This window comes from Lampris incognitus, chromosome 5 (genome assembly GCF_029633865.1).
Source record: "Lampris incognitus isolate fLamInc1 chromosome 5, fLamInc1.hap2, whole genome shotgun sequence".
Taxonomy (NCBI): Eukaryota; Metazoa; Chordata; class Actinopteri; order Lampriformes; family Lampridae; genus Lampris; species Lampris incognitus.
In genome coordinates this window covers 55,086,168-55,113,938 of record NC_079215.1, presented here as the reverse complement: position 1 = coordinate 55,113,938, position 27,771 = coordinate 55,086,168, and the positions used below count along the sequence as shown (strand labels likewise).

The following is a 27,771-nucleotide window of genomic DNA, read 5'->3' as shown; positions in this document are numbered from 1 at the left end:
TTTCTATTTTGCTCTGGAAAAAGTCCACTGTCGTATATAAAATATAGTATGGATGTCGGTTCTGTGCTTTATGTCTTTGGATCAGTTTAGATACAGGACAGTCAAGAACACTTCAGCATTAATATGTTCTGATTTATTCTTTTTTTGGACCCCTCCCCTCCCCCCCCCCCCCCCAATGGCCAATTGCCCCACTCTTCCGAGCCGTCCCAGTCGCTGCCCCACCCCCTCTGCTGATCCACATGCCTCCTCAGATACATGTGGAGTCGCCAGCCGCTTCTTTTCACCCGATGGCGAGGGGCGTAGCGCATGGGAGGATCACGGCTATTCCCCCCTAGTCCCCCCGAGCGACCAGAGGAGGCGATAGTGCAGCGGCCAGGGCGTGTACCCACATCTGGCTTCCCGCCCGCAGACACGGCCGATTGTGCCGACCAAGCCGGAGGTAACTCGGGGATTTGAACCAGAATAGACCACCACACCACCTGGACACCTCCCATAAATTGATTCTTAGAGACGAATGTGTGGTCACGGGGGGGGGGGGGTCACCCTGGTCTGGGAAAGAGGAAGAGCTCGTGTTAACGAATCACAAAACGAATGATACTTTACAGGCCAAGTTGAGCAAAACCTTTATTGACCGAGAAGAGCAATCACAAATGATCAAATATACAACCCCACCAGCATGCCAGCGTTTTCATAGAAACTGTACAATGTGAAGGAATGTATGGAACAGTGTCACATAATTTTCAATATCAGGAACAAAAAAAAAAAAGAAAAAAAAAAGAAAAAGAAAAGATGTTTTACATCCATATGTTCTGGTACAGTACACGATTTTAGTTTCACTTGGCAGATCAATTTAAAACCCCTCATTAACACGCAGTTCTAACATTTGCTCAAGGCAAACTGCTCTTTCACTTACAATACATCACGTCTTTTTTTGGAAGGGGGGCGGGGGGGGGGGGGTCATTGGGTAAAGGCAGAGCTGACCACGGCTCTCTTGTTGCCCTCCATGCCATCAGCTCCTGTTTCCCAATAAGACCAGACATCGCCGAGGTCTCCAGCAGCAGACGGTGCCTGGCTTATCTACTCCAAGTTTCTATGATACCAGTGTTTCTACTCAACACCGCTGACTTGTCTTCTGACAGCAGGCTACGGAGTTGCAATGTGGTTAGTGTGACGGAGTATTTTTTTTCAGGGAATCTTGACCTTGGGAATGACGGAAATTAAGGCAAAAAACAGACAAAATGTTAATATTCATAGCCCCCCCCCCAATCCCTCCCCCTTTCTCACTTGACCATGGTCAGCTTCAAAGGCCTCATGGCGAAAAAGGTACACAGGAGTGCCCAGATTCACCAGTAGTGATTTGGATGGCTGGCTGGGCTCAGCAGAGAGGAACCTCCGGTAAAGCTTGTTGAAGTGGCGTGTCCTAATTTCTGACATTCTGTTGTCCCTTGCGTTGCGCAAGAGGTGTTTGCTGGGGGGCCAGTGAGTGTGTGCACGCAGCAGCATGTGAGTAACCTGTATAAGCGGGGCATCCACTCCCAAGAGGGCTCAGAATGGTTACTGGTTGGTAGCGAGAACAAGCCCTTGATATACAGACTACCGGTTTAGTAAGCGCCGCTTCAGACTCGCAAGGCATGCAAACTACTGCGAAGTTCTTCATTCCCCTATAGCTGAACTGGAATAAACTAGAACTTGGTGAATTATGCTGGGGAACGGATATCTCTGCCTGTATAACTTACTTTTTCACTTCAGTTCAGTTGGCCCCGGTCCCCGATCTAAGAGAAGTGGGTGAGCACATTTAGGGAGGGGAGGAAGGTGCCATCGAGCAGCTCTGAATTGTTCAACAAGGCAGGTATTGGTAAAAATATCAAAAGACAGCAAGCAAGTAGGCAAGCTAAGGGGTGCTATGGCGGGGGGAGGGGCAGCAAACAGATGCGGTGGGGTCTGCGGTGACCACAGAAGCCGGCTACTATTAACAGTCATGTGAAATACAGTCACGTTACACAACCATTGATACAATTATATAAAAAAGGCGAACAAAAATTGATTGTACAGTTGCTTTTTCCACATGTACTTCTTACTGAGAGAGGAAGACACCATTTTGGGGGGGGTGGAAGGTGGGGTTAATCTCTTCAAGCAGCAAAATCAAAGTAAAAAAAAGAAGGCTTGGGTGCAGAGGAGGAAGGTGCTACAACAGGCATAGCTCAAGGGGGAGTTAGAGATTGTGTAGGATTGGCAAATTGTGACTGATCAGGGTTTCTCTTGTGGAAGCAATGACAATGGAGGAAGAGGAGTGATGGACGGACGGGGGGGGGGGGGTGGCTGCTGCTACTACTGCTGCTGCTACTGATGCAGACAGAGGTTTGGAAGGGGCGGGGAAAGAAGACAGCAAGGCGGGAACTAAGGCATGCGGATGGAATGCACACAAATTGAACAAAGAATGAATCAGGGCTTGGGGTGCGTGGATGGGGTAGAGAGAGCACGGGGTTTAGTTTCTTCCCCCAGAAGGCCTCTTTTAGTCTTTCCAGTCTTTCTTGATGTTAAGGTTCCACTCCCAGGAGAGGTGGTCGTGCTTGTCGTCGTCGGTGAACTTAGACTTGATGTTGTAGGTGCCGCGGGCCAGCATGCCTTTGGGCGCCTCCTCCAGCGAGGTCAGGAAGTCATACTCGTTGGGTCGTGGGCCGTAGCTGCCGACCATGTAGTCCGTTTTGTCAACTGCAGCAAAACGAATCAAATAAGAAAAAAAAAAATCAATGCATTGGTATTAACGTAGCATGTTTTTTTCAGTTATCTGGAATTTAGATGCACTTACAGCACAGCTAATACTTGTACTGCTGTTTTCTGTTCTTTCTAGCTACCATGCCAATTTTCTAATCAAATCCTACTTATTTTTCTGTTCATTGGTTTGGATGTTTTATATCCCCTGGACAAATAAGGAATTTAGACCTCTTCTGTGTTTAGGGACTTATCACTATAAAAAACAACCCCTCTGTTTTATTCTGCTCAAATCAACCTGAACTAAATCAGGGATGTTCGATCACAGGGGGATGAAAACAGTGATGCTGGTTGGAAAACTTATCATTCGTGTGCTCACAGTTAACACTAAAACCTTCCATGCATAGCAACATTACATGAGACACGACAGGTCCTGCAGAAGCTGTGTGTATGACAGGACATTCAGACGGATCCCACAAATTATTTTCCGTAAGAGATCCTCCTGCTCGTACGCCAAGTCTCCTGTTTAAATGGTGTAGGAGAAGCTAGGCATCAAAGTTCGGGGAAGAATAGAAAAGTTTTCAATTTAGAGTTAGTTTACTTTTTGCAGTAAGGTATAGAATTGAAGTGGTTTAGGAAAAATCTACCGACCAATTTGAACAAGTGAGACAAGAAGGGCGCTCATAATATATCCCATATCTTGTCTTGATTTTTTTTATTTATTTTTTTTAGATATTTTTAGGCACTTTTGTTCTTCCTAATATAGATTGTTGCATCATGGTATTTTTTTCTTCTTTCTACGTGGTCATAACACCAATTAAAACTCATTGGATGTCTAAACTTAATTGCTGAACAATAAAAGTGTGGGGGGGGGGAAATAAAACAAGGTAGAAGGCTCAGACTTCTGGATTGACGGCAATAGCAGAAAATGGTTGAAATCTATTCTTAGACCTCCGGCTTGGTTGGGCGTCCCTACAGATACAATTGGCCATGTCTGCGGGTGGGAAGCCAGATATGGATATATGTTGATCGCTGCACTAGTGCCTCCTCTGGTTGGTCAGGGTGCCTGTTCAGGGGGGGCTGGAGGGAATAGCATGAACCTCCCACGCACTACGTCCCCCTGGCGAAACTCCTCACTGTCAGGTGAAAAGGAGCGGCCGACAACTCCACGTGTATCGGAGGAGCCCTCCCCGGATCGGCAGAGGGGGTGGGGCAGAGATCGGGACGGCTCGGAAGAGTGGGGTAATTTGGCCAAGTACGATTGGGGAGAAAAATGCACGCCAAAAAAAAAAAAAAGAAGAAATCTATTCTTAGCCATCTGGTTGGCTGGCCAGCTGTGTTAAGTGTAATCTTTAGTGTGACATGAGTTAGCGCTGTTTGTGTCTATGCACTATTACCAGAGCTCAACAAAAATTCAGAAGACATTGGGTGGTACAGAAAATGGTTAACTCACTTCTCACTCCTTTCCTGAAGGTCTGCTGCACATACTTGAGGCCCGAAACAATCTCCTTGTTCACCTGAGGAAACACAATCACCGTTATAGACACTGCTCATAACCAAGGCTCAGCGTTTTCGGTTTTTATTTCTCAAAGCCACCCAGCATGCCGAATTTCGCTACAAAAGGACACTGTTACATAACCTCACACGAACAGGAACAACTTTTGGATCCGCGGAAACATAAAATCCGGGTGAAAATCAGTTTAAACCGATCTGCTCCTTTTAAAAAATCTGGGTATTTTTCGGTGAAAATCGGTAAAAACGGAAAGCGCCGAGCCTTGCTCCTAACACAGACCTCCATCCATCATCTGAACCGCTTATCCTGCTCTCAGGGTCGTGGGGATGCTGGAGCCCATGCTAGCAGTCATTGGGCGGCAGGCGGGGAGACACCCTGGACAGGCCATCTCTCACACACACACACACCTAGGGACAATTTAGTACGGCCAATTCACCTGACCTACATGTCTTTGGACTGTGGGAGGAAACCCACACAGACACAGGGAGAACATGCAAACTCCACACAGGACGACCCGGGACGACCCCCCAAGGTTGGACTACCCCGGGGCTCGAACCCAGGACCTTCTTGCTGTGAGGCGACTGCGCTAACCACTGCGCCGCTAACACAGATCTAATATGACTATTTCTTGCAGACTTCTAGATAAAGCACGGACATCTAAGAATCAAGCTGCAGTTTTCGAGAACAGACAAAAGTGGGCGGGAGCAAGAACGTCACAGCGGTTCATCAAGTGTATCAAATGTCTGATTGAATTAGATTGACGTTTCCTCGCTCAGTGGTGACACGGGGCATCACGGAACCACCCAGCTTTACACCTGTTCTCAAGACCGATCAAAACGACTCACCAACACTACACCAAACCTACTGAGGCGAACACCTAATGACTTCTAACCTCACAAACGGTGAAATCTGTAACTCTGTCAGATGTGGACTACTGGTTTTGAGATTGTTTTAACCTGCACCGAGCACCTGACAGGTGGAGAGTAAGAGGGACATTTCAGTTAGTGTCAGGGAGGTCAATAATCATGCAAACAAGTATCTAGAGGTCGTCTCTACCTCGTTATGTAGTAAATCCCACCAGTTACTGTGAAATTAGTATTGAGAATGAAAAAAATAACTGTTATCAAACATTTGATTGAGATTTTAACCATGACAGGCTGGATCTATTCTGACTACTGTACACAGTGAAACAACAATTATTCCATTATTAAACCCGAGAGGGGAAAGAAAGACTCTACCTAGCTCCCAGATTTGTTAGACCATGTAGGCTTGGTATTTGATCAGCTTCTTCCCCTGCATACAGCTGTAAAAGGCTCTCACCTTAAAGCTGATCTTTATTCTGTATTCCACTCCCTCCTTGAGGATGAACGACTGCTTCTTAAAGGCCTCGAGGTCTCCTGTTAGAAACCAGCGGGAAATAAATAAACAAGCGAAACACAAATTCAAACAAACACAGTTGAGAGGTGGGCACACAAGCACATAACACACATTAGAAAAGGATCTGCTCGTCAATTTCTATTTCAGTCTCATGTCACTTCTTCCATTAAGGCAATAACATGGAGACACCTTAAAGAACAGGATCTTGATTTGAGCACTGGGTCGTAGCGTGTTTCATTGTGGTCAGCTGCTCCTCGGGTTCAAACACCCGACGAGTAGTGGGACTACAGGGCCGTTTTAATTCAATATGAAGGGAGCTTCTTATAGCTGCGCTGATTTCTTTACCCAGATCTGTCTGAATGAGTCAGCAGTGTGTGTCTGCGTCATCCCTGCTTTTAACTTTTACAACTTTCTGGAAGTTATTCAACGCTCTAGTTTTGGTGATGATTTAGTAGATAATTAAAAGTGCTGAATGAACTGCCTTATGCTTTTTGGCCTGGCCTGATTTTGGATGACATGTCTTTGCTTGTTAAATTTGATTTGTAGGTATTTTTCCTATCTCACTGGCTAGGGAGTTCTACAAACTGTTGTTGAAACCAAACATGGGTCTGTTGTTCCCTCTGTGACCAAAGCAAATTCTGACAATTGCTGTGAAGTCATACTACACTCTAAGAGGGGCAGTCAATTGCCCTTAAGTTTTTTTTTGGGCTGTTAACTTTATTTGACAGGCAGGAAGTGGAAAGCCCAGGAAGGCCTGGAGATAGCAGTCTCGGTTGAGACACGGTTTTGGTGGGCATGATGGCAACTGGATGGGCAGGGCTTGGAGCCATCCCACAACCTTGCTTTGATAAGACCTATGGCAAGGACAAACACCATCTAGTCCTTGAGGAGGTGCGGGCAGGTGTCGAGGAGGAAAGGACCAACAGAATGGTGGGTATGTGGCAGCAGGGAGCATGGAAAAAGTGGGAGGATGCGCTAGAGAGAAGACATCCTGGGCAGATAAATGGCAGGCACAACTGCAGCGGATGAAGTTCATGGTACAAGGATGTTCTACCTAGCCCAGCAAATTTCCATCTGCGGGGCAAGATTTGATTCTCCAACATATCTATCCGCTGTGCCCTGGAAAAGGTTCACTCGAGTACATCTTCAGCAACTGCCCATCAGCCCTGGAGGAGGGCCAATACCACTGGCAACTTGACCAGGTCCTCAAGACAGTCGCACAGGCCATCTGCAAAACCTTGGCCAACAACAAGCAAGCCCACAGACAGAGGAACGTTGCCTTTGATAGGGCTAGTGAGCAGCCTCAGTCACAGCCAGTCGGTCTCCTCACCTCTGTGCCAGACTGTGAGCTGCGAGTCGACTTGGGGGAGCAGCCCAGGTTCCTGGACCACGTTATGACAACTTTGTTGAGGCCAGATGTAGTGCTATCATCAGCCTTTTCAAAACAGGTGCTCCTTATAGAGAAGACAGTTCCCTGAGAGGACCGGATGGAAGAGGCAAATGAGCAGAAGCGGTCCAAGTACCAGGAGCTGGTGGATCAGGGTGGTATGGCCATAAGCCATAATGTCCAATCTCAGAAGCTAAGCAGGGTCAGGTCTGGTTAGTACTTGGATGGGAGACCGCATGGGAACACCGGGTGCTGTAAGCTTATATTTGCGGCACGGTGGTGCAGTGGTTAGCGCTGTCGCCTCACAGCAAGAAGGTCCTGGGTTCGAACCCAGGGGTTGTCCAACCTTGGGGGTCATCCCAGGTCATTCTCTGTGTGGAGTTTGCATTTTCTCCCCGTGTCTGAGGTGGGTTTTCTCCCATCAAAAAGACATGCATGTTAGGGTTAGTACTCCTGTCTGTGCCCTTGACCGAGGCATGGCACAATGAACTGGAGTTGGTCCCTGGGTGCTGTACAGCGGCGTCCACTGCTCCTAGCTACAAAGCTAGGATGGGTTAAATGCAGAATGTAATTTCCCTACGGGGATCAAAAAAATATCTCAAAATCAAAATCAGTGCCAGAGGAGAGTCTGGAAGGCGTGTTGTGAGCCCACTGAAGTGGGGTGTAGAGGCTTTGCTGGCCACTCACTGTGCAAGGTCTACACTCTACTTGGCATCACTGGGGCTGCAAAAAGGAAAGCCATCAAGACTTCCATGGAGGCTGCAGAGAGGGCCTCCAGATGGCTTTGGATCAGAAGGAGTGATCCTTGTTTCAATGCTGCTGGGACACAAGCCAGGGCCTGATCAACTCTGGATGGGTCGCCTGAGCGAGGGTGTATGATGTTGAAAGACCTGAAACACCCGAGGACCTCAGGAAACATCACTGATGACATGTCCCAGTGCATCCTAGAATGTATCTTCGAATCACATCCTTTAAAAAGTCTGGAATAAGGAGAAAGAGAAGATTCAATATTTCTGGGTCAAATTTGTACCAAAAAAAAAAAGCAGATGGTGCAAGATGCCATTCATTGTGTTCCTCGTAACATCTGGATTTTTCAAGAAAGAAAAAAAGTGCACAAAACCAGTCTGAAGAGACAATAGCTCCATGGTTTCGTATCTCTCGAAGAGGAACAAAGGGTGGTAATGCTATTCTTTTTTTACAGTGTAGTTCTGGAAGGCTCTGTGGTGGCCCAAATAAGTTCTTTTCACACTGCCCTTTTTAATCAAAGTTCAGCAGACTATGAAAAGCATGTATTTTGGTCAGCACTTCATCTGTTTCAGCAGTGTATAGGCAATTGCATAAGCTAGAATATACTGAAGACGGATGTCTGCTATGGTCCGTGCAGAACAAGATGGCATAAAAGCGGACCTTGACAGACATCCACACAGGATAAATTTCACTTAACAGGGAACGTGGTGTCAGACAAAATATGGCTCGCAAGGACTGTAGCAAATTTAGGTTTTCAGAAAGAAAAGAAGAAGAGAAGAAGAAGAAAGCCACTTTTTGTCATTGTACAGGTTACAATGAAATTTGTTCTCTGCATTTAACCTATCCTATTCTATAGGAGCAGAGGGCAGCTGCAGCGCCTGGGGACCAACTCCAGTTCTTCTTTCCATTGCCTTGGTCATGGGTATAGGTATTAACCCTAACATGCATGTCTTTTGATGTATAGTAAGCACTGATTGATGTAGTATGAAATGGTATGTGTCAGGAAAGGCATACGGAGTAAAACCTTTGCCAAATCAAATATGCAGATCATAAATCAGATTTCCATACTTATTTATTTGTTTGTTTATTTGAATAGGGACAGTGCATATTAATGAACACTAACATGTAAACATGTCGGATTGTAGCAATACTACTAATTTACATCCATTGTCCCGGATTGGTCAAGGCCTGCGTTACACACAGCTGTCACCGGTACTGTTGGCCAGGCAAGGTGCCAGCGGAAACTATGCTACTGTTGGGTGAAGGAGAAGGAGAGGGGGAAGGTATGTCCAGAGGCAGCGGGAGAGGAGGAAGGGTAGGAGTGTGGAGGTAAGAATCGGAACTTTGAATGTTGGCACTATGACTAGTTAAGGGAGAGAGCTGGCTGATATGATGGAGAGAAGGAAGGTAGATATACTGTGTGTGCAGGAGACCAGGTGGAAGGGGAGTAAGCCCGGGAACATCTGAGGTGGGCTCAAACTCTTCTACCATGGTGTGGGTGGGAGGAGTAATGGGGTAGGGGTAATCATGTGAGGTGGGTTCAAACTCTTCTACCATGGTGCGGCTGGGAGGAGAAATGGGGTAGGGTTAATTCTGAAGGAAGAGTATGTCAAGAGTGTGTTGGAGGTGAAGAGAGTGTCGGACAGAGTGATGAGTATGAAGCTGGAAATCGAAGGTGTGATGATGAATATTATCAGCGCATATGCCCCGCAAGTTGGGTGTGAGATGCAAGAGAAAGAAGAATTCTGGAGTGAGTTGGATGAAGTGGTGGAGAGTATACCCAGGGAGGAGAGAGTGGTGATTGGAACGGATTTCAATGGGCATGTTGGTGAAGGGAACAGAGGTGATGAAGAGGTGATCGGCAGGTATGGTGTCAAGGAGAGGAATGTGGAAGGGCAGATGGTGGCGGATTTTGTGAAAAGGATGGAAATGGCTGTGGTGAATATATACGTATTTCAAGAAGAGGGAGGAAGAGGGAGATGCGGAGGACAGGAAGACATGCAAACGGATGATCCGCTGTGGCGACCCCTAACAGGAGCAGCCAAAAGTTGTAGTAGCACGCACTGGTATGCTTTTGAGTATGAAAGGTGAAAGACTGCAGACTGTTGGTCTGTATACATGTAAGCGCCCTATATTTCCAGACTGAGCACCTCAAGGCAGCTCAGAGTGGGACTCACCTTGTAGGTCCAGGGTGAGGGGATTGGGGGAGCTGTCACAGACTAGAGTCAGCCGGGTCACCTGGACGTTGGGAACACTGGGGTCTGGGAACAAGATCAGAGGGAAAGGTGGTCAATACAGTGGGCCCTTTAAAGTTTTAGATAAGGCTCAATACTTTTTTTGTATGTCCATTCTTAGACACTGAAAATTCACCACTTACTATTGGCCAATAATAATACTGATATTTCTTGGTGTAAGTAGATTCATAAAGTGGCAAGGAATTCACTGCATTATTTGTAAATATCCTGATTTCTCTTTCAAATGTTAACTTCATGTTTTGATTCTGCATGTCTCATCTGTCAGTCATCATAATTCTTTCATATACATGACAAACTTGTATCCATTCCAGTTCCAGGAGTGGAACTGTCCCATCTCTAAGTCATAGGAAAGTTCTACTGAATTTAAATCAGTAAAATTGTGCTTGTGTAAACTTTTTTTTTGGGGGGGGGAATTTTTTCCTTCTTTTTCTCCCCGATTGTCTTTGGCCAATTACCCCACTCTTCCGAGCCGTCTTGGTTGCTGCTCTGATACATATGGAGTTGCCAGCCGCTTCTTTTCAACTGACAGTAAGGAGTTTTGCCAGGGGGACGTAGTGCGTGGGAGGATCACGCTATTCCCCCCAGTTCCCCCTCCACCTCGAACAGGCGCCCCAACTGACCAGAGGAGGCGCTAGTGCAGCGACCAGGACACATACCCACATACGGCTTCCCACCTGCGGACACGGCCATTTGTGTCTGTTGGGATGCCCGACCAAGCCAGAGGTAACATGGGGATTCGATCCGGCGTTCTCCATGTTGGTAGGCAACAGAATAGACCGCCACGCCACCCTGATGCCCAGTTTTATCTTAACAAGTTAAGCCTAAGAGGTCCTTGGTCTTGTTTAGACTGCAGGCAAATTGGATTTGTTTCTCAAACCATATCTTAATAGACAGACAGTCTGCACTGTTATCTGCAAGTGATCTGATCAATCGGATTTGTGTGTCCAGACATCACCAACCTATCTGCATGGGTTGCTGTGGTAACAACGTAGGCGTGAGTAACTGCGTACGCTGGTGACGCAGTTTACCAAATTGGAAGCATGAGAAATGGAGATCGATCATCTCGCCCTCCAAACAATTGCTGTCAAGTTGTGGTGCAGAACTCTTCCGTCACACCAGACAAACTCAGCGACGGAGGAAGCTGGTATACACCGATGAGCCAAAACATTGTGACCACCTCCCGACTATGTTGTTGGTCCTCTGTGTGCCGCCAAAACAGCACCAACCCACCGAGGCATGGACTCTACAAGACCCCTGAAGGTATCCAGTGATATTTGGCCCAAAGACATCAGCAGCAGATCCTTCAAGTCCTCTAAATTGTGAGGTGGAGCCAATGTGGATCGGACTTGTCGGTCCAGCACATCCCACAGATGCTCAATCAGATTGAGATCTGGAGAATTTGGAGGCCAGGGCAACACCTTGAACACTTCATCATGTTCCTCAAACCATTCCCGAACAATGTGTGTGGTGTGGCAGGGTGCATTATCCAGCTCAAAGAGGCCACTGCCATCAGGTAATACCATTGCCATTAAGGAGTGTACCTGGTCTGCAACGATGTTTAGGTAGGTGGCACGTGTCAAACTGACGTCCACATGAATGGCTGGACCTTGAGTTTCCCAGCAGAACAATGCCCAGAGCATCACACTCCCTCCGTTGGCTTGTCATTTTCCCACACTGCATCTTGGTGCCATCACTTCCGGAGTTAAATGGCACACAAATACACGGCCATCCACATAAATCTAAAAGAAATCGGGACCCGTCGGACCAGGTGACCTTCTTCCACTGCTCCAAGGTCCAGCTTTGATGCTCACGTGCCCATTGTAGGCACTTTTGATGGTGGACAGTGGTCCTCATGGGCATTCTGGCCGGTCTGCGGCTACGCAGCCCCATATGCAGCACGGTGCAATGCACTGTGTTTAGCACATTCCTCCCATAACCAACATTAATATTTTGCATGACTTGTGCTACAGTAGACCTTCTCTCGGTTTGGACCAGAAGGGATAGCCTTCGTTGCCCTCGCACATCGATGAGCCTTGGGCGCCCAACACCCTGTTGCCGGTTTGTGGTTTGTCCCTCCTCGGACCACTGTCAGTAGGTACTCACCACTGCTGACCAGCAGCACCCCACAAGCCTTGCCATTTCAGAGATGCCCTGACCCAGTCGTGTGGCCATAACAATGTGGCCCTTGTCAAAGTTGCACAGGTCTTTACTCCTGCAACCAACACATTGCTCGCTTACCATCTAATCTACCCAGACCTTGACATGTGCCCTTATTTGGAGATGATCAACATTATCCGGTTCACCTGTGAATGGTCAAAATGTTTTGGCTCATCAGTGTACATTGTGATGTTCCATGCTGCAGTCATGGCAGGCTTCAACATGCAGCGAGAGGTGTGGTGCCATGATCTGCAAAGTAGTGACTGGTGGGAACATGTAGTCCTCGGGACCTTTAATGACGATATGGACTTGTCAATTTTAGAATGCTCCGGGGGAAAATCAAAAATAGATACTCCAGCACCAAACTGTCATGCTGGAGGAAATGTGGAATAGAGGATGTAGACCACTCGCATATATTTTGGAAATGTAATAAGCTAGCGATGTTTTGGGAGATGGTTCATGATGTAATACAAAAGGTACTTGGATATGACTTCCCTAAGTGCTATATGACCCTCTATTTCTGTAATTTTAAAAACGGCGATATAGGGCCAAGTGATAGATGTTTGGTTAAGATACTGCTGATTGGGCCTAAGAAGGCAATCACAAGAAAATGGTGCCAGGTGGACGCCCCCACACAAGGACAATGGATGGAAATAGTGGAGGACATTCATACAATGGAAAAACTGACTCATCGATTGAGACTTACAGTACCTCGGATGGAAGACCAGTGGAAGAAATGGACATGGTTTAAGGAGCAAACACGCGACAACATAATTCATGACAACACTTAAGACTGGAAAGTTAGACCCACAGGAAGCTCTTGTAGTTCATTTTTTTGTGTGTTTTTTTGTTTGTTTGTTTTGAGTTGCCCTGTTGGGCTTGTGTGCAAGTAAATGTAGATAATTCAATGTTTACTTCTGAATACGGATGCCATGTTTGTATTGACCTAAAAACTTCAATAAAAACTAAAGTGATAAAAAAATAAAAAAAAGAATGCTCTGGGGGACGTTTGGCAGGCTCTGTGCTGTGTTGTGAGTGATGCAAAAGACAGTTTGAATCTGATCTGGGTGACAAGAGCGTCCGAAGTGAGACGCATCTGTAGAAATCCAATTGGAATTGCATTTCAAACCACCTCCACATGTGGTTTGGATCCAATTTGCAAAAAAAATAACATTTCATGCGGTTTATTTGCTGTCCAGACTTTCTAAAATCAATCTAGTGTTGCGGACTATATGGGCAATTCACCATAATTGGGAGACAAAGGCCTTTTAAGAAAGGGTTTCTGGGTTGAGAGGGTGGAGCGAGGACTAGATTGGTTGGGGCAGCCCCATGTTGCTCGAGCTGTTGGTTTTGTATAAAGAAAATAAAAGACACGCGCGTTCATGTAGTCAGTCAGCGAAATGTCCGTCTCTACTTTCCTGCAATTTCTACATTGGTAGCCCTTCCAACCTCGCTACGATAGGCCGTTCCGCGTACTGGAGACCGGAAACAAGCACTTTGTCGTGGAAGTCAACAACAACAAGTCAGCAACAAGCCAGAGCACATTTCAGTAGACTGCCTCAAACCGGCTCACTTGGACTTGGACCAACCTGTTGGACTTCCCAGCCCCCACGGCAGGGGCGCCCTCCTACCCTGCCCCTACCCCCCAACAAGGCCCCTAAGGTTTCTCCACCACCCACCCTACCCCCACGCCACCGCAGGGTCCTTAAGGCCCCTCCTGTAGGCAACCCAGCCTCTGCACCTGTTCAGCAAAACCATCGCAGCCGGGCCATCTGCCCCCCTCCACGTTGATTTTTTTCTTTTTTTTTTACAATTGTGAATTCTGGGGGAATGTATGTAGCGGACTATATGGGCACAATTCACCATAATTGGTAGACACGGGCCCTTTATGAAAGGATTTTCGAGTTGAGAGGGCGGAGCGAGGACTAGATAGGTTGGTGGAGCGCCATGTCGCTCGGGCTGTTGGTTTTGTGTAAAGAAAATAAAAGACACACGCATTCGTGTAGTCAGTCAGAGAAACTGTCTGTCTCTACTTCCCTGCAATTCCTACACTACATACAATCTGGATATGCCAAAAAACGGATTTGGGCTGGCAGTCTGAACAGGGCCCTTGTGTGGAACTCTGCACACAGCAATACAACCCTTTCAAATTAAGTGTGATCCTGGCTTTAGACTATAATGTTTAAAAAGCTGCTGTCTTTATAGTACCAGGACAGTTGAAATCAGAACAGCTCTGCTGTAGTGGAGACAGCCTCTTAATGAATTAGACAATCTTTCTTGGGGAACTAGCCTTGTTCCTCAGCAAAGGCTTGGCATACTAACGAGCAGGTACTTAACAACAAGCAAGTGGTATGAAAAAGGTGAATTAATAAAGGCTGAACATACATAGCCCCCTCTACTGTCATGATCTAGGCCAGTGTTTCCCAACCCAGTCCTCAAGGACCCCCTATCCTGCAGATTTTCTTTGCAACCCTGATACCTGTTTGTAGTTATTCAACCAATCACAAATGAATTATGTCAGATTTTGCAAACCTTGCATAATTAAGTGCTGTGAAATGATCGGTTGAGTAAGTACAAGCAGGGCTACCTATGCAGGGTTACGATGAAAATCTGCAAGATAGGGGGTCTTTGAGGACCGAGTTGGGAATCACTAATCTAGGCCACACCTCTGACAGTCTATGACATATCAATTGGGAATCATGCCAGACTGACTTCATCAAATTGAATGAATACTATTACAACTTACAGAGAAATTGAGCACACCGTGTGAAAATATATGAAATGACAGATAAAGCATTGCTTTGGTGCATAAAACTATAAAGCGCCCCCTAGGAAAACAAATCGCTATTCTAGTTCATTCATTCCTTCTGCTATCAGGCTGTTAAACAATGAGAGTAGTCATTTTAAATAAATGCTTTATATTGTTTTAAACCACAACAGTTGTTTATCTCTTGCATGGCTTGTGGGCATGTATGTTCACTGACTGTGGTGGGGAATGTAACGTGCAATGTAGAGTGCTTTACTTATTTATTTAATTATTTTATTCTTTTAACTTATATGAATTTTTACCCTTCGCCTGGTCCTCGTGTGAGTCTGCATGCAAGGCCACATGAGGATGACAGTGTGCATCTCTTGCCCATGTATTGCTCTGTCTGTTGTCTCTGACATACTGATGACTACCACTTGTCTGTGAGTTTGTGTATGCTCTGGGTAGATTGTAAAACTGAATTGCCCATCTGGGATAAATAAAAGTTGTCTGAATCTGAATCATCACAGTTGTAGTTGTGATGAGGCCCGTTTCCAAGCTCCTTCGGGTCTTTGGAGACAGTTGTATTATGGCACAAAACCCAGGTCACTTTCCCTCTTCTTCAACCATGGCTTTTTTTCCTCTCTTTTTTTAGCTTCCCAGTCATTGTACCACTGATCCAAATCCAGGTGCTGTGATGCAAAAATCCCTCTTAGCACATGATCTCATTTGGACTGTGGCTGTAAGTCTGGTTGAATGATTCGATTTTCATGGTGGTATTTTAAAATAATTTGATTGGAACAAATACCTTTTCATGTTATCCGCACTTCTACCACATGCAATAAAAAAACAAACAAAAACAAAAACCACAGAAACGACAACAAAAAAAAGTATCACTTGATCCTGCTCATTAATGCATAGTACTTCCCAGGAACAAAATACTCTGCATGCTCTGGATTTTGAACAACCTGCAAGGCTGAAAGCAGCTGTTGCTATCTGTATTTAAAGGGTCATTTCACCCAAGATATGAAATATAAACTAATGATTTCTCCACTTACCCCTGGTGCAACGTAGCCATCCATCCAGATAGTTGCAGTGCAGTTTCACAAGGTTTGGAGTTGTTTACAGTAGAGCTGTCTCCCCCAATACAATGGAGTTGAATAGAAATTGGTCTCTGGAGCTCAAAGTGCAAAAAAATTACATTTGAAAAACTCAAAAGCAACGTCTCTTTCTAGAACTATGAGCACTATTTTCTGCCGAAGTACACACGCCAACTGTCTATTCTGTCAAAGAGGAGGTGTGCTAGTGCTTGCTGTGCCAAGACGCACACTCTTTACAAGGAAGTGGATGCAAACTTCTTTTTTTTTAAATTTATTTCTGATTTTTCCCTTTTTTCTCCCAATTTAGTGGCCAATTGATCCCTATTTTAATTCAAACACCCACCCTCGTATTGCATGCGTTCGCCAACTGCATCTCTCCGGCCGGCAGTCTCGAAGGAAAGCGCCTCCCCACTTTCGTGACAAGGCGAATCCAAGCCGAACCACTGTTTTTCCGACACACACAGAGACGCATTCACATGACGAACACAAGCCGACTCCGCCCTCCTCCCGAAGACAGCGTTGCCAATGATTGCTGCTTCATCGAGTCCGGCCATAGTCGGATCTGACGAGACCGGGGCGCAAACCCCAGTCCCCAGTGGGCAACTGCATCGACACCAAGCCGATGCTTAGACCGCTACGCCACCACGGACTATAAGTGGATGCAAACTTTCGTCCGGGTGGTGTAGCGGTCTATTCCGTTGCCTACCAACACAGGGATTGCCAATTCGAATCCCTGTGTTACCTCCGGCTTGGTTGGGCGTCCCTACAGGCACAACCGGTCGTGTCTGCGGGTGGGAAGCCGGATGTGGGTATGTGTCCTGGTTGCTGCACTGGAGCCTCCTCTGGTCGGTCGGGGCACCTGTTTGGGGGGGAGGGGAAAGTGGGGGGAATAGCGTGATCCTCCCATGCACTACATCCCCCAGGTGAAACTCCTCACTGTCATGTGAAAAGAAGCGGCTGACGACTCCACATGTATCGGAGGAGGCGTGTGGTAGTCTGCAGCCCTCCCCGGATCAGCAGAAGGGGTAGAACAGCAACCGGGATAGCTCGGAAGAGTGGGGTAATTGGCTGGATACAATTGGGGAGAAAAAGTGGGTAAAACTCCCAAAAAAAAAGAGGAAGTAGATGTAAAGAAAGTGTTCTGCTGGGCTGAGCTAGTGTTGCTTGCTGACCTCAGAAATATTAGCTAGCTGTACACAAATTTATACAAACAAGCAATGTTGGACTTGGACTAAAAACTTGATTTGCAAAACCCTACTTATTTTAACCCAAGTACACAGATAAAGAATTATAGTATATGGATGCAGAGACAGCGAAGGCCCAGATATAAGTAGTGGGTGCTGCTGCAGCTGACCCAGAGCTGCCGAACCTGCACCCATCCAGAACAACTGCCGAACCTGCACCCATCCAGAAAAACCGGAGATTGATAGTGTTGTTGCTAGAAACGCAGACAAACGCCATCGGAAGCTGAGCAGAGACTTGGCAGGTTTTCTTCAGCAAAAATTAATTCTCAATGAAACTTTTCACAACAAAGTCTGACGTTTATCTTGACTAACTGTGTCACTACTTCTGGAAAGAGACGTTGTTGTTGAGTTTTTCCAAATGTAATTTTTTTTTTTGGTACTTCGAGCTCCACGGACAAATTTCAATTCAATTCAACTGTATTGGGGTGAATGGAGACTGCCCCTACCATAGACAACTCCAAATCTAGCCAAACTGCACTGAGACTATGGGTGAACTGACTCTTTAAGCAAAGGTTTTTGTGGGAGTGAGAAAACCGACTGTTTGGCATCCTTTAAATTTATTCCCTCACACACACACACACACACACGCACACGCACGCAAATTACCAGCTTCAGCAGTGCCAGAGCCAAGCAGGGCTTCCTTGTACTTGCGTAGGCTCTCATCTTCCTTGTCCAGTTCGTGGATCTCCTGCAGGGTCTTCTGAGCCGGTGGTTTGTAGTTCACAGCTTCCTGCTCCTCGTTCTCGGCTGCGATAGCCGCTAGCTGCTCGGGTGTCACGTCGTCCTCGGCCATGTCTAAAGGAGAGGAGAGCAGGGGGAGAAAAACAGGGAGGTGGAATTCCAAGCAATGGGGGGGGGGGGGTTGGAGTAGGGATGACAGAAATGAGGGGGTAGGAGATGAATACATGAGGAACCAAACCGTGTTAAGCTCATCTTTTCTCTTCTCCCCCCTTTCATCTACAAAATGCGTCTTAAAAAGGAACGGAGAGTGGGAAAACAGACTGAAAGAATGAGCATTGACAAAGCTAGGATACTCAAAAGAGCAATACAAAGCCCTTTCTTCCTGTATTCCTGCCAGGCAATTGCCTCTCAGAGAAAAGGCTTTAAATCACTGGACAAACTGCACATAACCACCACACAAAAGCCACCAGAGGAAATGCTGATTGTAACGAGTCCGGACTGTCCCGAGTCACATCCAGGTACCCCGATATGAGTGGTGCTCTGTGCAGTACGGGCTGTGCGGTAGTGTAGTTAAAAAAGGCGGATGCAGGTCTTTTTGTGAGGCTGCTGATAGCAACAGTGACTAACTCTGGCTTCTGTGTGATATCATCTCAGCTGACTTCCCCGAAACAGCATCAATACCACTAGGACTATGAGCAATAAATGAGGTCATTGTGTCACATATGACCCATTGCTGCTCTTCTCCCAGACCCCGTACAGGTCTAGACATTGAGGTCAGGTAATTAGGAACTCCATCCTAAAGCACAGAGACAAATAGACATAGGATATTTTCAATGGAATAAATATCAATTTTAACGGTAGTCTCTGACGTCATTTCTCTCCAATAACCTCGCTGCTTTATACTTTACCCATCCTAATTTCAAGAATCGGATGCTGGCTCGTTTGAAACAAGCAATCGGAAAAAAAATTGGTTTACCAGTTAAGATCATATAAGAGTTGAACAATATTGGGAAAAAAAACAAAACATTGACATTATTTTTGATATGTATTGCAATTAAAGAATAAAAAGTAGTCATAATTTCACCAGATATATACAAAGCTCCATTTGCAAAGAATTCATTACCCTAGTAATGATTATGGTTATTTTAGAGGAGCAAATGAAGCAGTTGTCCAAGAAGTCAATAAGTAAGACTAAACAATATCAGTCACAAAAAAAGCACACCCTGCAATATAATATTTCACTTTCTGTTTTAACCTAACATGACTGATGGGCCCAATTTTGCAATGCAGTGCATCCTTTGCAATGTGACTATTGCACATTATGATGTCAAGTCCTAATGATATATTGTTTACTCATGATCATTTGGATCAAGTTAAAAGCAAAATATGGAAGTTATCCTTACCACTCCAGGAAATGATGCAAAGGGGATTGGGAAAAGTATGAACAATTGGCAAGTGCTAGAAGCTGCTGTGTATCGGAGTCAAATTCCTCATGTGCATAGGCACATTTGGCCAAAAAAGTTGATTCTGAGGGAGTAAAGAGACTAAATTAATGTTCAACTGATGGCTTTTCAGCTGCATTACAAATCACATATACCAAAGGAAGGGAACTCAAACAAGCTGGAGCAGTTCAGATCCATCTGGCTTCTCAGTGTGGAGGGGAAGATCTTCAGTGTCCTGTCCAGAAGGATGATAGACTTCCTCTGTAAGAATGCCTACATTGACACTTCAGTATAGAAAAGTGGCACACCTTGAGTTCCAGGGTGCCTAGAACACATCAGAATTGTCACCCAGCTAGTCCGCGGTGGTGTAGCGGTCTAAGCATCGGCTTTGTGTCGATGCAGTTGCCCACTGGGGACCGGGGTTCGTGCTTCGGTCTCGTTAGATCCGACTATGGCCGGACTCGATGAAGCAGCGATAATTGGCAACGCTGTCTTCGAGAGGGGGGCAGTCGGCTTGTGTTCGTCAAATGAACGCGTTTCTGTGTGTGTCGGAAAAAGCAGGGGTTTGGCCTGGATTCGCCTTGTCACGAAAGTGGCAAGGCATCTCCTTCGAGACTGCCGGCCGGAGAGATGCAGTTGGCGAACGCATGCAGTACGAGGGTGGGTGTTTGAACTAAGATAGGGATCGATTGGCCACTAAATTGGGAGAGAAAGGGAAAAATCAGAAATAAATTTATAGAGAATTGTCACCCAGCTGATCAGGGAGGTGCACGAAGGGAAGGATGACCTAGTTGTGCTTTGGCTTGACCTCGTCAGCGCATATGGCACAATACCCCACAAGCTGGTTGAGACTACCCTGGACCAACACCATGTATCCAGTAACATCAAAGACCTCATCCTGAATTACTACAGGAACTTCAGGCTCAGAGTCACTTCGGGGAATACAACATCTGACTGGCACCAGCTCAAGAAGGGGATAATAACTGGGTGTACCATCTCAGTTACACTCTTCACCTTTGCCTGAATATAGCAGTCAAGGCAGCTGAAATTGAGTGCAGCGGCCCTCTATCCAGGTCTGGTGTTCAACGCCCCCCCCCCCCATCAGAGCCTTTATGGACAACCTCACTGTCATCCACCTACCACCAGTCATTGGTGACTGGTGGTAGGGGGATCCTCAAGGGCCTAAAGAGGCTCATCTCTTGGGCAAGGATGAGTTTTAAACCAGCCAAATCCACAGCAATGGTGTTGAAGAAGGGAAAAGTGGTGGAAAAGCTTCATTTCTTTTTGAATGGCATTACAATCCCATCCATCACCAAGAAACCAGTCAAGAGTCTACGCAAGGCTCAGGGACTCAGCAGCAATCCAAGCAACCATCAAGGAGCCTGAGAACTGGCTCACTACAGTAGAAAAGTCTGGCCTACCTGGCAGGCTCAAGGATTGGATTTACAAACATGGCATCTTACCTCGAGTCCTCTGGCCTCTGCTGGTGTACCAGGCAACCCTGTCGACAGTGGAGACCTTGGAGAGGAAGATCAGTAGCTACCTCCAGAGATGGCTGGGTCTGCTGCGCAGCCTTAGCAGGGCAGCACTGTATGGGAGGAACAACAAACTCCAGCTCCCTATCAGCAGCCTTGAAGAGGAGTTCAGCATTTCTCAGACAAGAAAGGCACTGCTCTACTGGGACACCAATGACTTTAGAGTGGCATCAGCAGGCCTTATGGTGCAGACAGGCAGGAAGTGGAGAGCCCAGGAAGACCTGGAGATAGCCGAGTCTCGGCTGAGGCACAGGGCTTTGGTGGGCACGGTGTAAAGTGGACAGGCAGGGCTGGGAGCCATCCCACAACCTCGCTATAATAAGGCCTATGGCAAGTACAAACGCCATCTAGTCCTGGAGGAGGTGCGGGAAGGTGTTGAGGAGGAAAGGACCAGCAGAATGGTGGGCATGTGGCAGCAAGGAACATGGACAATGTGGGAGGGTGTGCTGGAGAGGAAGACATTCTGGACAGATATCTGGCAGACAGAACCGCAGCGGATGAAGTTCATGGTACAAGCCGTGTATATGTTCTACCTAGCCCAGCAAATCTCCATCTCTGGGCTAAGATTGATTCTCCATCATGTCCTCTGTGCCCTGGAAAAGGTTCACTTAAGCACATCCTCAGCAACTGCCCAAGAGCCCTGGGGGAGGGCCGATACTGCTGGCAACACGACCAGGCGCTCAAGACAGTTGCAGAGGCCATCTCCAAAGCCATGGCCAACAAAAAGCATACCCGCAGATAGAGGAACATTGCCTTTGATAGGGCTGGTGAGCAGCCTCAGTCAAAGCCCAGATCAGCAGCTGATCTCCTCACCTCTGCGCCAGACTGTGAGCTGCGAGTCGACTTGGGGGGGCAGCTCAGGTTCTTGGACCACGTTATGACAACTTTGTTGAGGCCAGATGTAGTGCTATCATCAGCCTCTTCAAAGCAGGTGCTCCTTATAGAGCTGACTGTTCCCTGGGAGGACTGGTTTTAAGAGGCAAATGAGCAGAAGCGGTCCAAGTACCAGGAGCCATACCACCCTGATAATGCCCAATCTCATCCGATCTCAGAAGCTAAGCAGAGTCAGGTCTGGTTACTTAGTACTTGGATGGGGGACCACGTGGGAATACCAGGTGGTATTCCCACGTGGTATTAACACTAGTCAACCAAGCCCTACACAAGTAAACGGTACTACTCAGAAGATTTAGGCAAATGTCAAATTTCAAACAAATGTCTGTCATTCTTTCGATCACTGAAGTATAAAATATGATAGCAAATCAACAAATATTTAAATTATGAAAACTTCCGTAGTTGCTTATTTTAATGGTTACCAACAGCTAGAACATTTCCTAGGAAAAACGATATGGCGCACAGCATTTTACATTTTCACAACACCGGCCAAATGAAGAACAAGGCTGGTAGTGATGAGTTTGATGAAAAAGCACACTGTGTTACTACCAAGCAACAGGCTAGGCTAGGGCTGGGCAATATGGCCAAAACACAATATCTTGATATTTTCAAAATGTGTGGTGAGATACAATACATATCTCAATATTTATGCATTCCCTCTGAAATGGACAATCAGAATGACTTTTTCTTGCAATCTGAAGCATCATTTAGACTAAAAAGCCTTCATTTAATGCAAACATATGCAAACTTGGAAGTAAACACATTGTTGTAATACATATTAGCTTAATTGCATTAAAAATGTTTACAAATAAAATTTTTATAATTACTGTTCTCAAATTTGACTGCACATTTTGGAGTGCTTCCTGGGCAAAGAATTTACGACATCGCGTCTCGGTTGCTTTCAAACCCCAAAAACACGCTGCACCAGAAATTGGTCCACCCCAAGGATTGGGTTCCCCAGCACAAACAGCAATATAGTGTGCGCTGTTAAGTGCCAAGAGGATTGCCGTGACTTGTACATCAGGGAAACCGGACCCTGGCCAAGAGGATGGCACAACACAGAAGAGCTAACGCGTCAGGCCAGGACTCCACAGTCTACACCCATCTACAGGCCAGTGGCCACTCTTTCAAGGATGAGGATGTGCACATCCTTGACAGGGAGGAACACTGATTTCAACGGGGAGTCAAAGAGGCCATCTATGTGAAGAGGAAAGGACCATCCCTGATTCGTCACAATCTTATAATGATGTAATTACAGCTATTCCCCAATCCTCTGTGAATAGTACACATTGTTTGTAGCTCTAATTAATGGTCACGGCATTTGCATATGAAACCTGTGTTAGAACGCCAGTTTCAGTCATTATGCAACTGTGCTGTTTATACGGTTGGGGATACCTTCAGTCAGCTGAGACTGACGAAGTCCCTTAGATGAGTGAGAAACATTTCTCCCACTACACTTTGTGTCCAGATGAATTGATTCAACTTTCGTGTGTGTGTGTGTGTGTGTGTGTGTGTGTGTGTGTGTGTATGTGTGTGTATGTGTGTTAGTGTAATACAACACTCCATTAGCAGCTATAATACTGAGCAGTAGGGCTGGGCGATATTGACAGAACCAAATATCACTATATTTTTGACTGAATACCTCGATATATGTAGATGATGTGATGATATTTTGTGGATGACTTGCTTTCATAAGGTATTTACACACAAGAAAATGTTGGGAAATGATCATTAGTAATGGGGTTTTTGATAACCAAGCAGGTAGAGACAATCATTGGTCATTTCACGAAGCTAAAACAGTTGAATAAGGTCTGAAAACTTTTATCACTTTACTGTAATGCAGCCTTTAAGACCAGGGAATGACAACATTTAAATCATCATGTTACCAGAACCAAAATCCCAGATGATACCTAATCTCATATCATCATATGGATATTAGGTAGCACTTTACATCAAGTGCATGTAATAAGTGTAGTCAATAAGTAATAAGGCCCATATAAGTCCTTATAAAATGCTTACTAACATTATTATACACGTGTTAATAATTGCATCATAAACACATTTTTGGCCACTAGGTGGTGCTTGCGAAATATGCAAAACCTACTTTCTCTTAGGTTGTACATCCAATCTACATAAAACTTTGCAGATAGCATTTAAGGACCCCCAAAATTAAATTAATTATTACCAATTAACGAATGCTTATTATAATCTTATTAACACAATGTTAATAAGCATTTTATAAGACTATTTATAACCTTATTACCTATCAACTAACACTTATTACATGCACTTAATGTAAAGTGTTACCGGATATTATATTGATATATTGCCCAATTCTACTGAGCAGTCTTCTGTATGCCTCTGAAACTCTACTGAAACTTTTTGTGCCAGTAATATCCCTGGCAGACAATCTATGAATGTGAAAACTTGCTTCCTGGTTTACTCATAGGCTGGACTGCATTGTTATTCAGCCTATTGTTATTGTTATGCAGCCTGTTGGCAAACCCTCAGTAAGCTTGACAAGACAAAGGTCTTGCCATGCAAGACTTGTACTCTATCAGCTCTCTCATACTTGTGAGACAAGGAGGGTCACGAGACTACTGCAATAGGGCCGGTCATCAGGAAAAGCAAATGCTGCATATATTAAAACAAACAAAAAAAACGCACATTTACATCATCACCATATTCGTTGTGAATGTAGTTAAATATTTGATACATCAACCAGCCAAAAGGCATGGCAAAAGGCATGGCAGACCAAGCTCACGAATGACTTTTTGTTTGATGGTGAGGAAGGTGCTGAAATATCAGAACCAGCGACTGTTTCCAAATGGGTCGCTATGATTTGGGGTGGTCAAGCACCAATGCAACTACCACTATCAAAATGGGCATGGAGTAGCACGGGAGATTTGAACTAATGTATGTACTGTACTTGTCACAAAACTGATCTTTCACAACAGCAAATTAATTGCAAAACTATACAGCTGATGTGAAAAAAGGGCACCGTATGACTTAAGAGAAAACCTATGTTACACTAACAGATGTCTGAACGACCAAGACGGTACAACACCTCATTAAACTGACTTGTGGCTACGATTGGGCCCGAGGCCCTTACTTCACATTTTGTCAGAGTTCACATAAATAACAAGGGGTTGACTGCTTTATGCAGAGTGAGCAGTCAATTGTGGAGGTGAACAAGTTTGCTTTAGGGTATTATGAGTTAGGCCATGCGTTTAATGGTGTATAAGGATGTTGGCAATACTGCTTCTTCTTTTTTTTACTCTGCTGTAGCTTTGACACCAATTCTTTGATGAGGTGGAAAAAAAGAGGTAAAATCAAATTGTTCTTAAACTAATTAAGGAAAGGTTCTTAAAACTGAGTATAAACCTATATAAACGAAGAGGAATTATAATGTTTCATATATTTGTGCAGCCCTACTAGAGGATGGGTTCCTCCTCCCTTCTAAGAAACACTTTTTTACAAGGGTCTCTTTCTCTTGACCTGCCCCAACTAGCAGCTGCAAGAGGAATACCTGCAAGCTGTAGGCAACGAGCACTGCAGACCTGCAGACTATGGAACGTGGGTCTGCAGTCATAAACGTGCCTGAGCAAGGGCCAAATATCTGCGCCACGTTATTTTTTTGGACTACTCAACCACACACACACACACACACACACACACACACACACACACACACACACACATACACACTTCATCTTAGAACATTTTGGCAAAGAAATAATTAACAAGAGTCTCGAGTTCTGAGGCCACGCTTGTAAAATGTTCCCTCACAAATGCTGTGCACCATTAAAATGGGTTAGTAACGTGGAATTTATGATACAAGTGATTTATAAACTTAATTTGTGCCATAATCTAAAGGGTATGTTGTTACAGATACAAATTCTTAGGGGAGGGTTAAAGTTTTTTTTTTAACAAATGAGGCCTGGTACTTTAGGGGAGCGTCATTACTTTACCTAACTTGACTTAATTTAATAGGATCACAATGGATGTTACAAAACAGTTCAAACTGAGGCCAAGACTGACAGTCTTTTGATCCAAAATGTTCTCTGTTTCACAGGACTAAATCAGTTAAGTCACAAGAGCAAGAAATAGTACATTCTAGATTAAGCTTATTTATGAGTGTAAGAGGCAATGGAGTGAGTGAGTGAGTGTTTGTGTGTGTGTGTCTGGGGGGGGGGGGTTACAGTGAATGTATTATGTAACCACTGGCATTGAAACCCACCCACCCACACATACACACACACACACATGCACAGTGACTGAACATGAGCAGTTTCGCTTATTTGTTTACGGAAACTTTATTCACGTTTACTTGCAAGGACTGCAGCAGCAATATTTCATATTTAGACATGATGCATCACAAATCTGCCTTCTGATTCTCGTTTTGGGGACCAGATTGCCCTCAGTTCCTAATCGCATACGCGTACAATGCTTTTTTTCCCCAAAGGATTCCGCCTAAGACGCACACAGTGAAGCGCTGGTTTGCCTTGTTCACGCAAGAGTTATGCGTTCTGTTATACCATGCAAGACATACACGTGTTCCAAGGCCACAAAGTGTGAAAGGATCACCCCACCCAATTTGGGGGGGAGGGCGTAGCTTTTACACAAGCAGGCTGCACCCTTGAAAAAGGCAGGAAGCAAGAAACCCCTAATTCAGATTTAAGGTTAAGTGCAGGGGGGGGGGAATCAAAAGTCGTCGCTGTTTTCAAAGGCGGCCCCTCACGGTGTTGTTGTGCAGCGGTGTCCTATATCTGATCCACTGGAAGACAGATGTCAAGCTTTGCCCAAATGAAATGGCAGGCAGCGGCTTAACCAACTAAATCTATAGGGGGGGGCGCGGGGGGCACTTTCGGCCCTTAAGAATGGGTTATTTATGGACCTTACCAGGACGCCATCGCCCATTTAGATTTTTTTTTTCCTTCTTCCTCAACCTTGACTGCTGGTCAGCCAGTCAAACAAGCCAAGCTTGTTACGAAGAGAACCTGAAACCTGAAGCCTGTGACATGTCGGACGTCTTGGGAGCCCAAAGTCGGGCTAGGAGGCTAAACCGTGGGGCGGCTAGCATTAAAGAGCCCGTCCAGGCAGAAGGGCTTTATGGAGACGCTGCTCCAGTCGGGACAAATGCGGCTATCGGTAGCAGACTATCAGCACACACACACACACACAAAAGATGAATAAATAAAGTTTCCTTACGAAAACGAGTTTGACGGCAGCTTTGCCTTAACAAAAGAGCCGGCCGGCGCTTATTTGCTCCGTTTATATTATTCATAGGGTGGGACTGGGACAAAGCGCAGCTAACGGGCTAACAAGCCAGCCAAGCTAACCCGACACCGCTACAGAGCGTTAGCCTCGGCAACGTTCACGTTTGGGAGTCAGATTAAAAGGTCGCCCGGCAACGAGTCATACGCTGAGGCGAAATTAGCCGCCCCCCTCCCGTTTCTAGAAACCGGCGCTCTTTTCTCGGACAAAACGCGGGCGCCTTACCTCGGTGAATGCGGGGGGCTGGTCCTCAGGTGCCGGTGAGCGCTTGCGGAGCTCTGCGCCGTTCCAAGTATGGCGAACACAAGGCGGCGCCGCCCGCGCAACCAGCTTCCGGGAAACCGTGCGCGTCGCTGCCGCTCCCCCCCCCCCCGGGGGCTCCGTGTTTCTCAACCGGGGGTCCGCGGACCCCTAGCGGTCCGTGGTGTGATTGCAAGGGGTCCGTGAAAATAAATTATCTTTTTTTTTTTTAAAAAAGATCCTATGACATTTATAGAAATAGGATTATTTTACTCAAATGTGACCGAGACCTTTATCTACCTAAACTATAAAGGGTAACAGGACTTTTTTCTCTCTAATTACATCTGTTTCACAAGTGTAATTTGTTGTATTTTAATAAGAGAGCTCGCTCCCGTTTGCATTGTTAAAAGTTACTGCATAAAAATTCTGTTGTTACATATATCTGAAAGTTACTGAATACATATTCT

At 45.7% G+C, this 27,771-nt stretch overlaps 1 protein-coding gene across 1 annotated transcript; it reads right to left on the bottom strand.

Annotated features, from left to right (window-relative positions):
• Positions 1-610: 610 nt before the first annotated feature.
• LOC130112470 (rho GDP-dissociation inhibitor 1-like) lies at positions 611-27,383 on the bottom strand. Its single transcript, XM_056279824.1, has 6 exons — positions 27,290-27,383; positions 17,845-18,033; positions 9,914-9,997; positions 5,546-5,622; positions 4,166-4,229; positions 611-2,712 (listed from the first exon to the last, which is right to left on the bottom strand). The coding sequence occupies exons 2-6, from the start codon at positions 18,029-18,031 to the stop codon at positions 2,513-2,515; spliced, it is 612 nt and encodes a 203-aa protein (XP_056135799.1). The 5' UTR covers positions 18,032-18,033; positions 27,290-27,383; the 3' UTR covers positions 611-2,512.
• Positions 27,384-27,771: the final 388 nt, after the last annotated feature.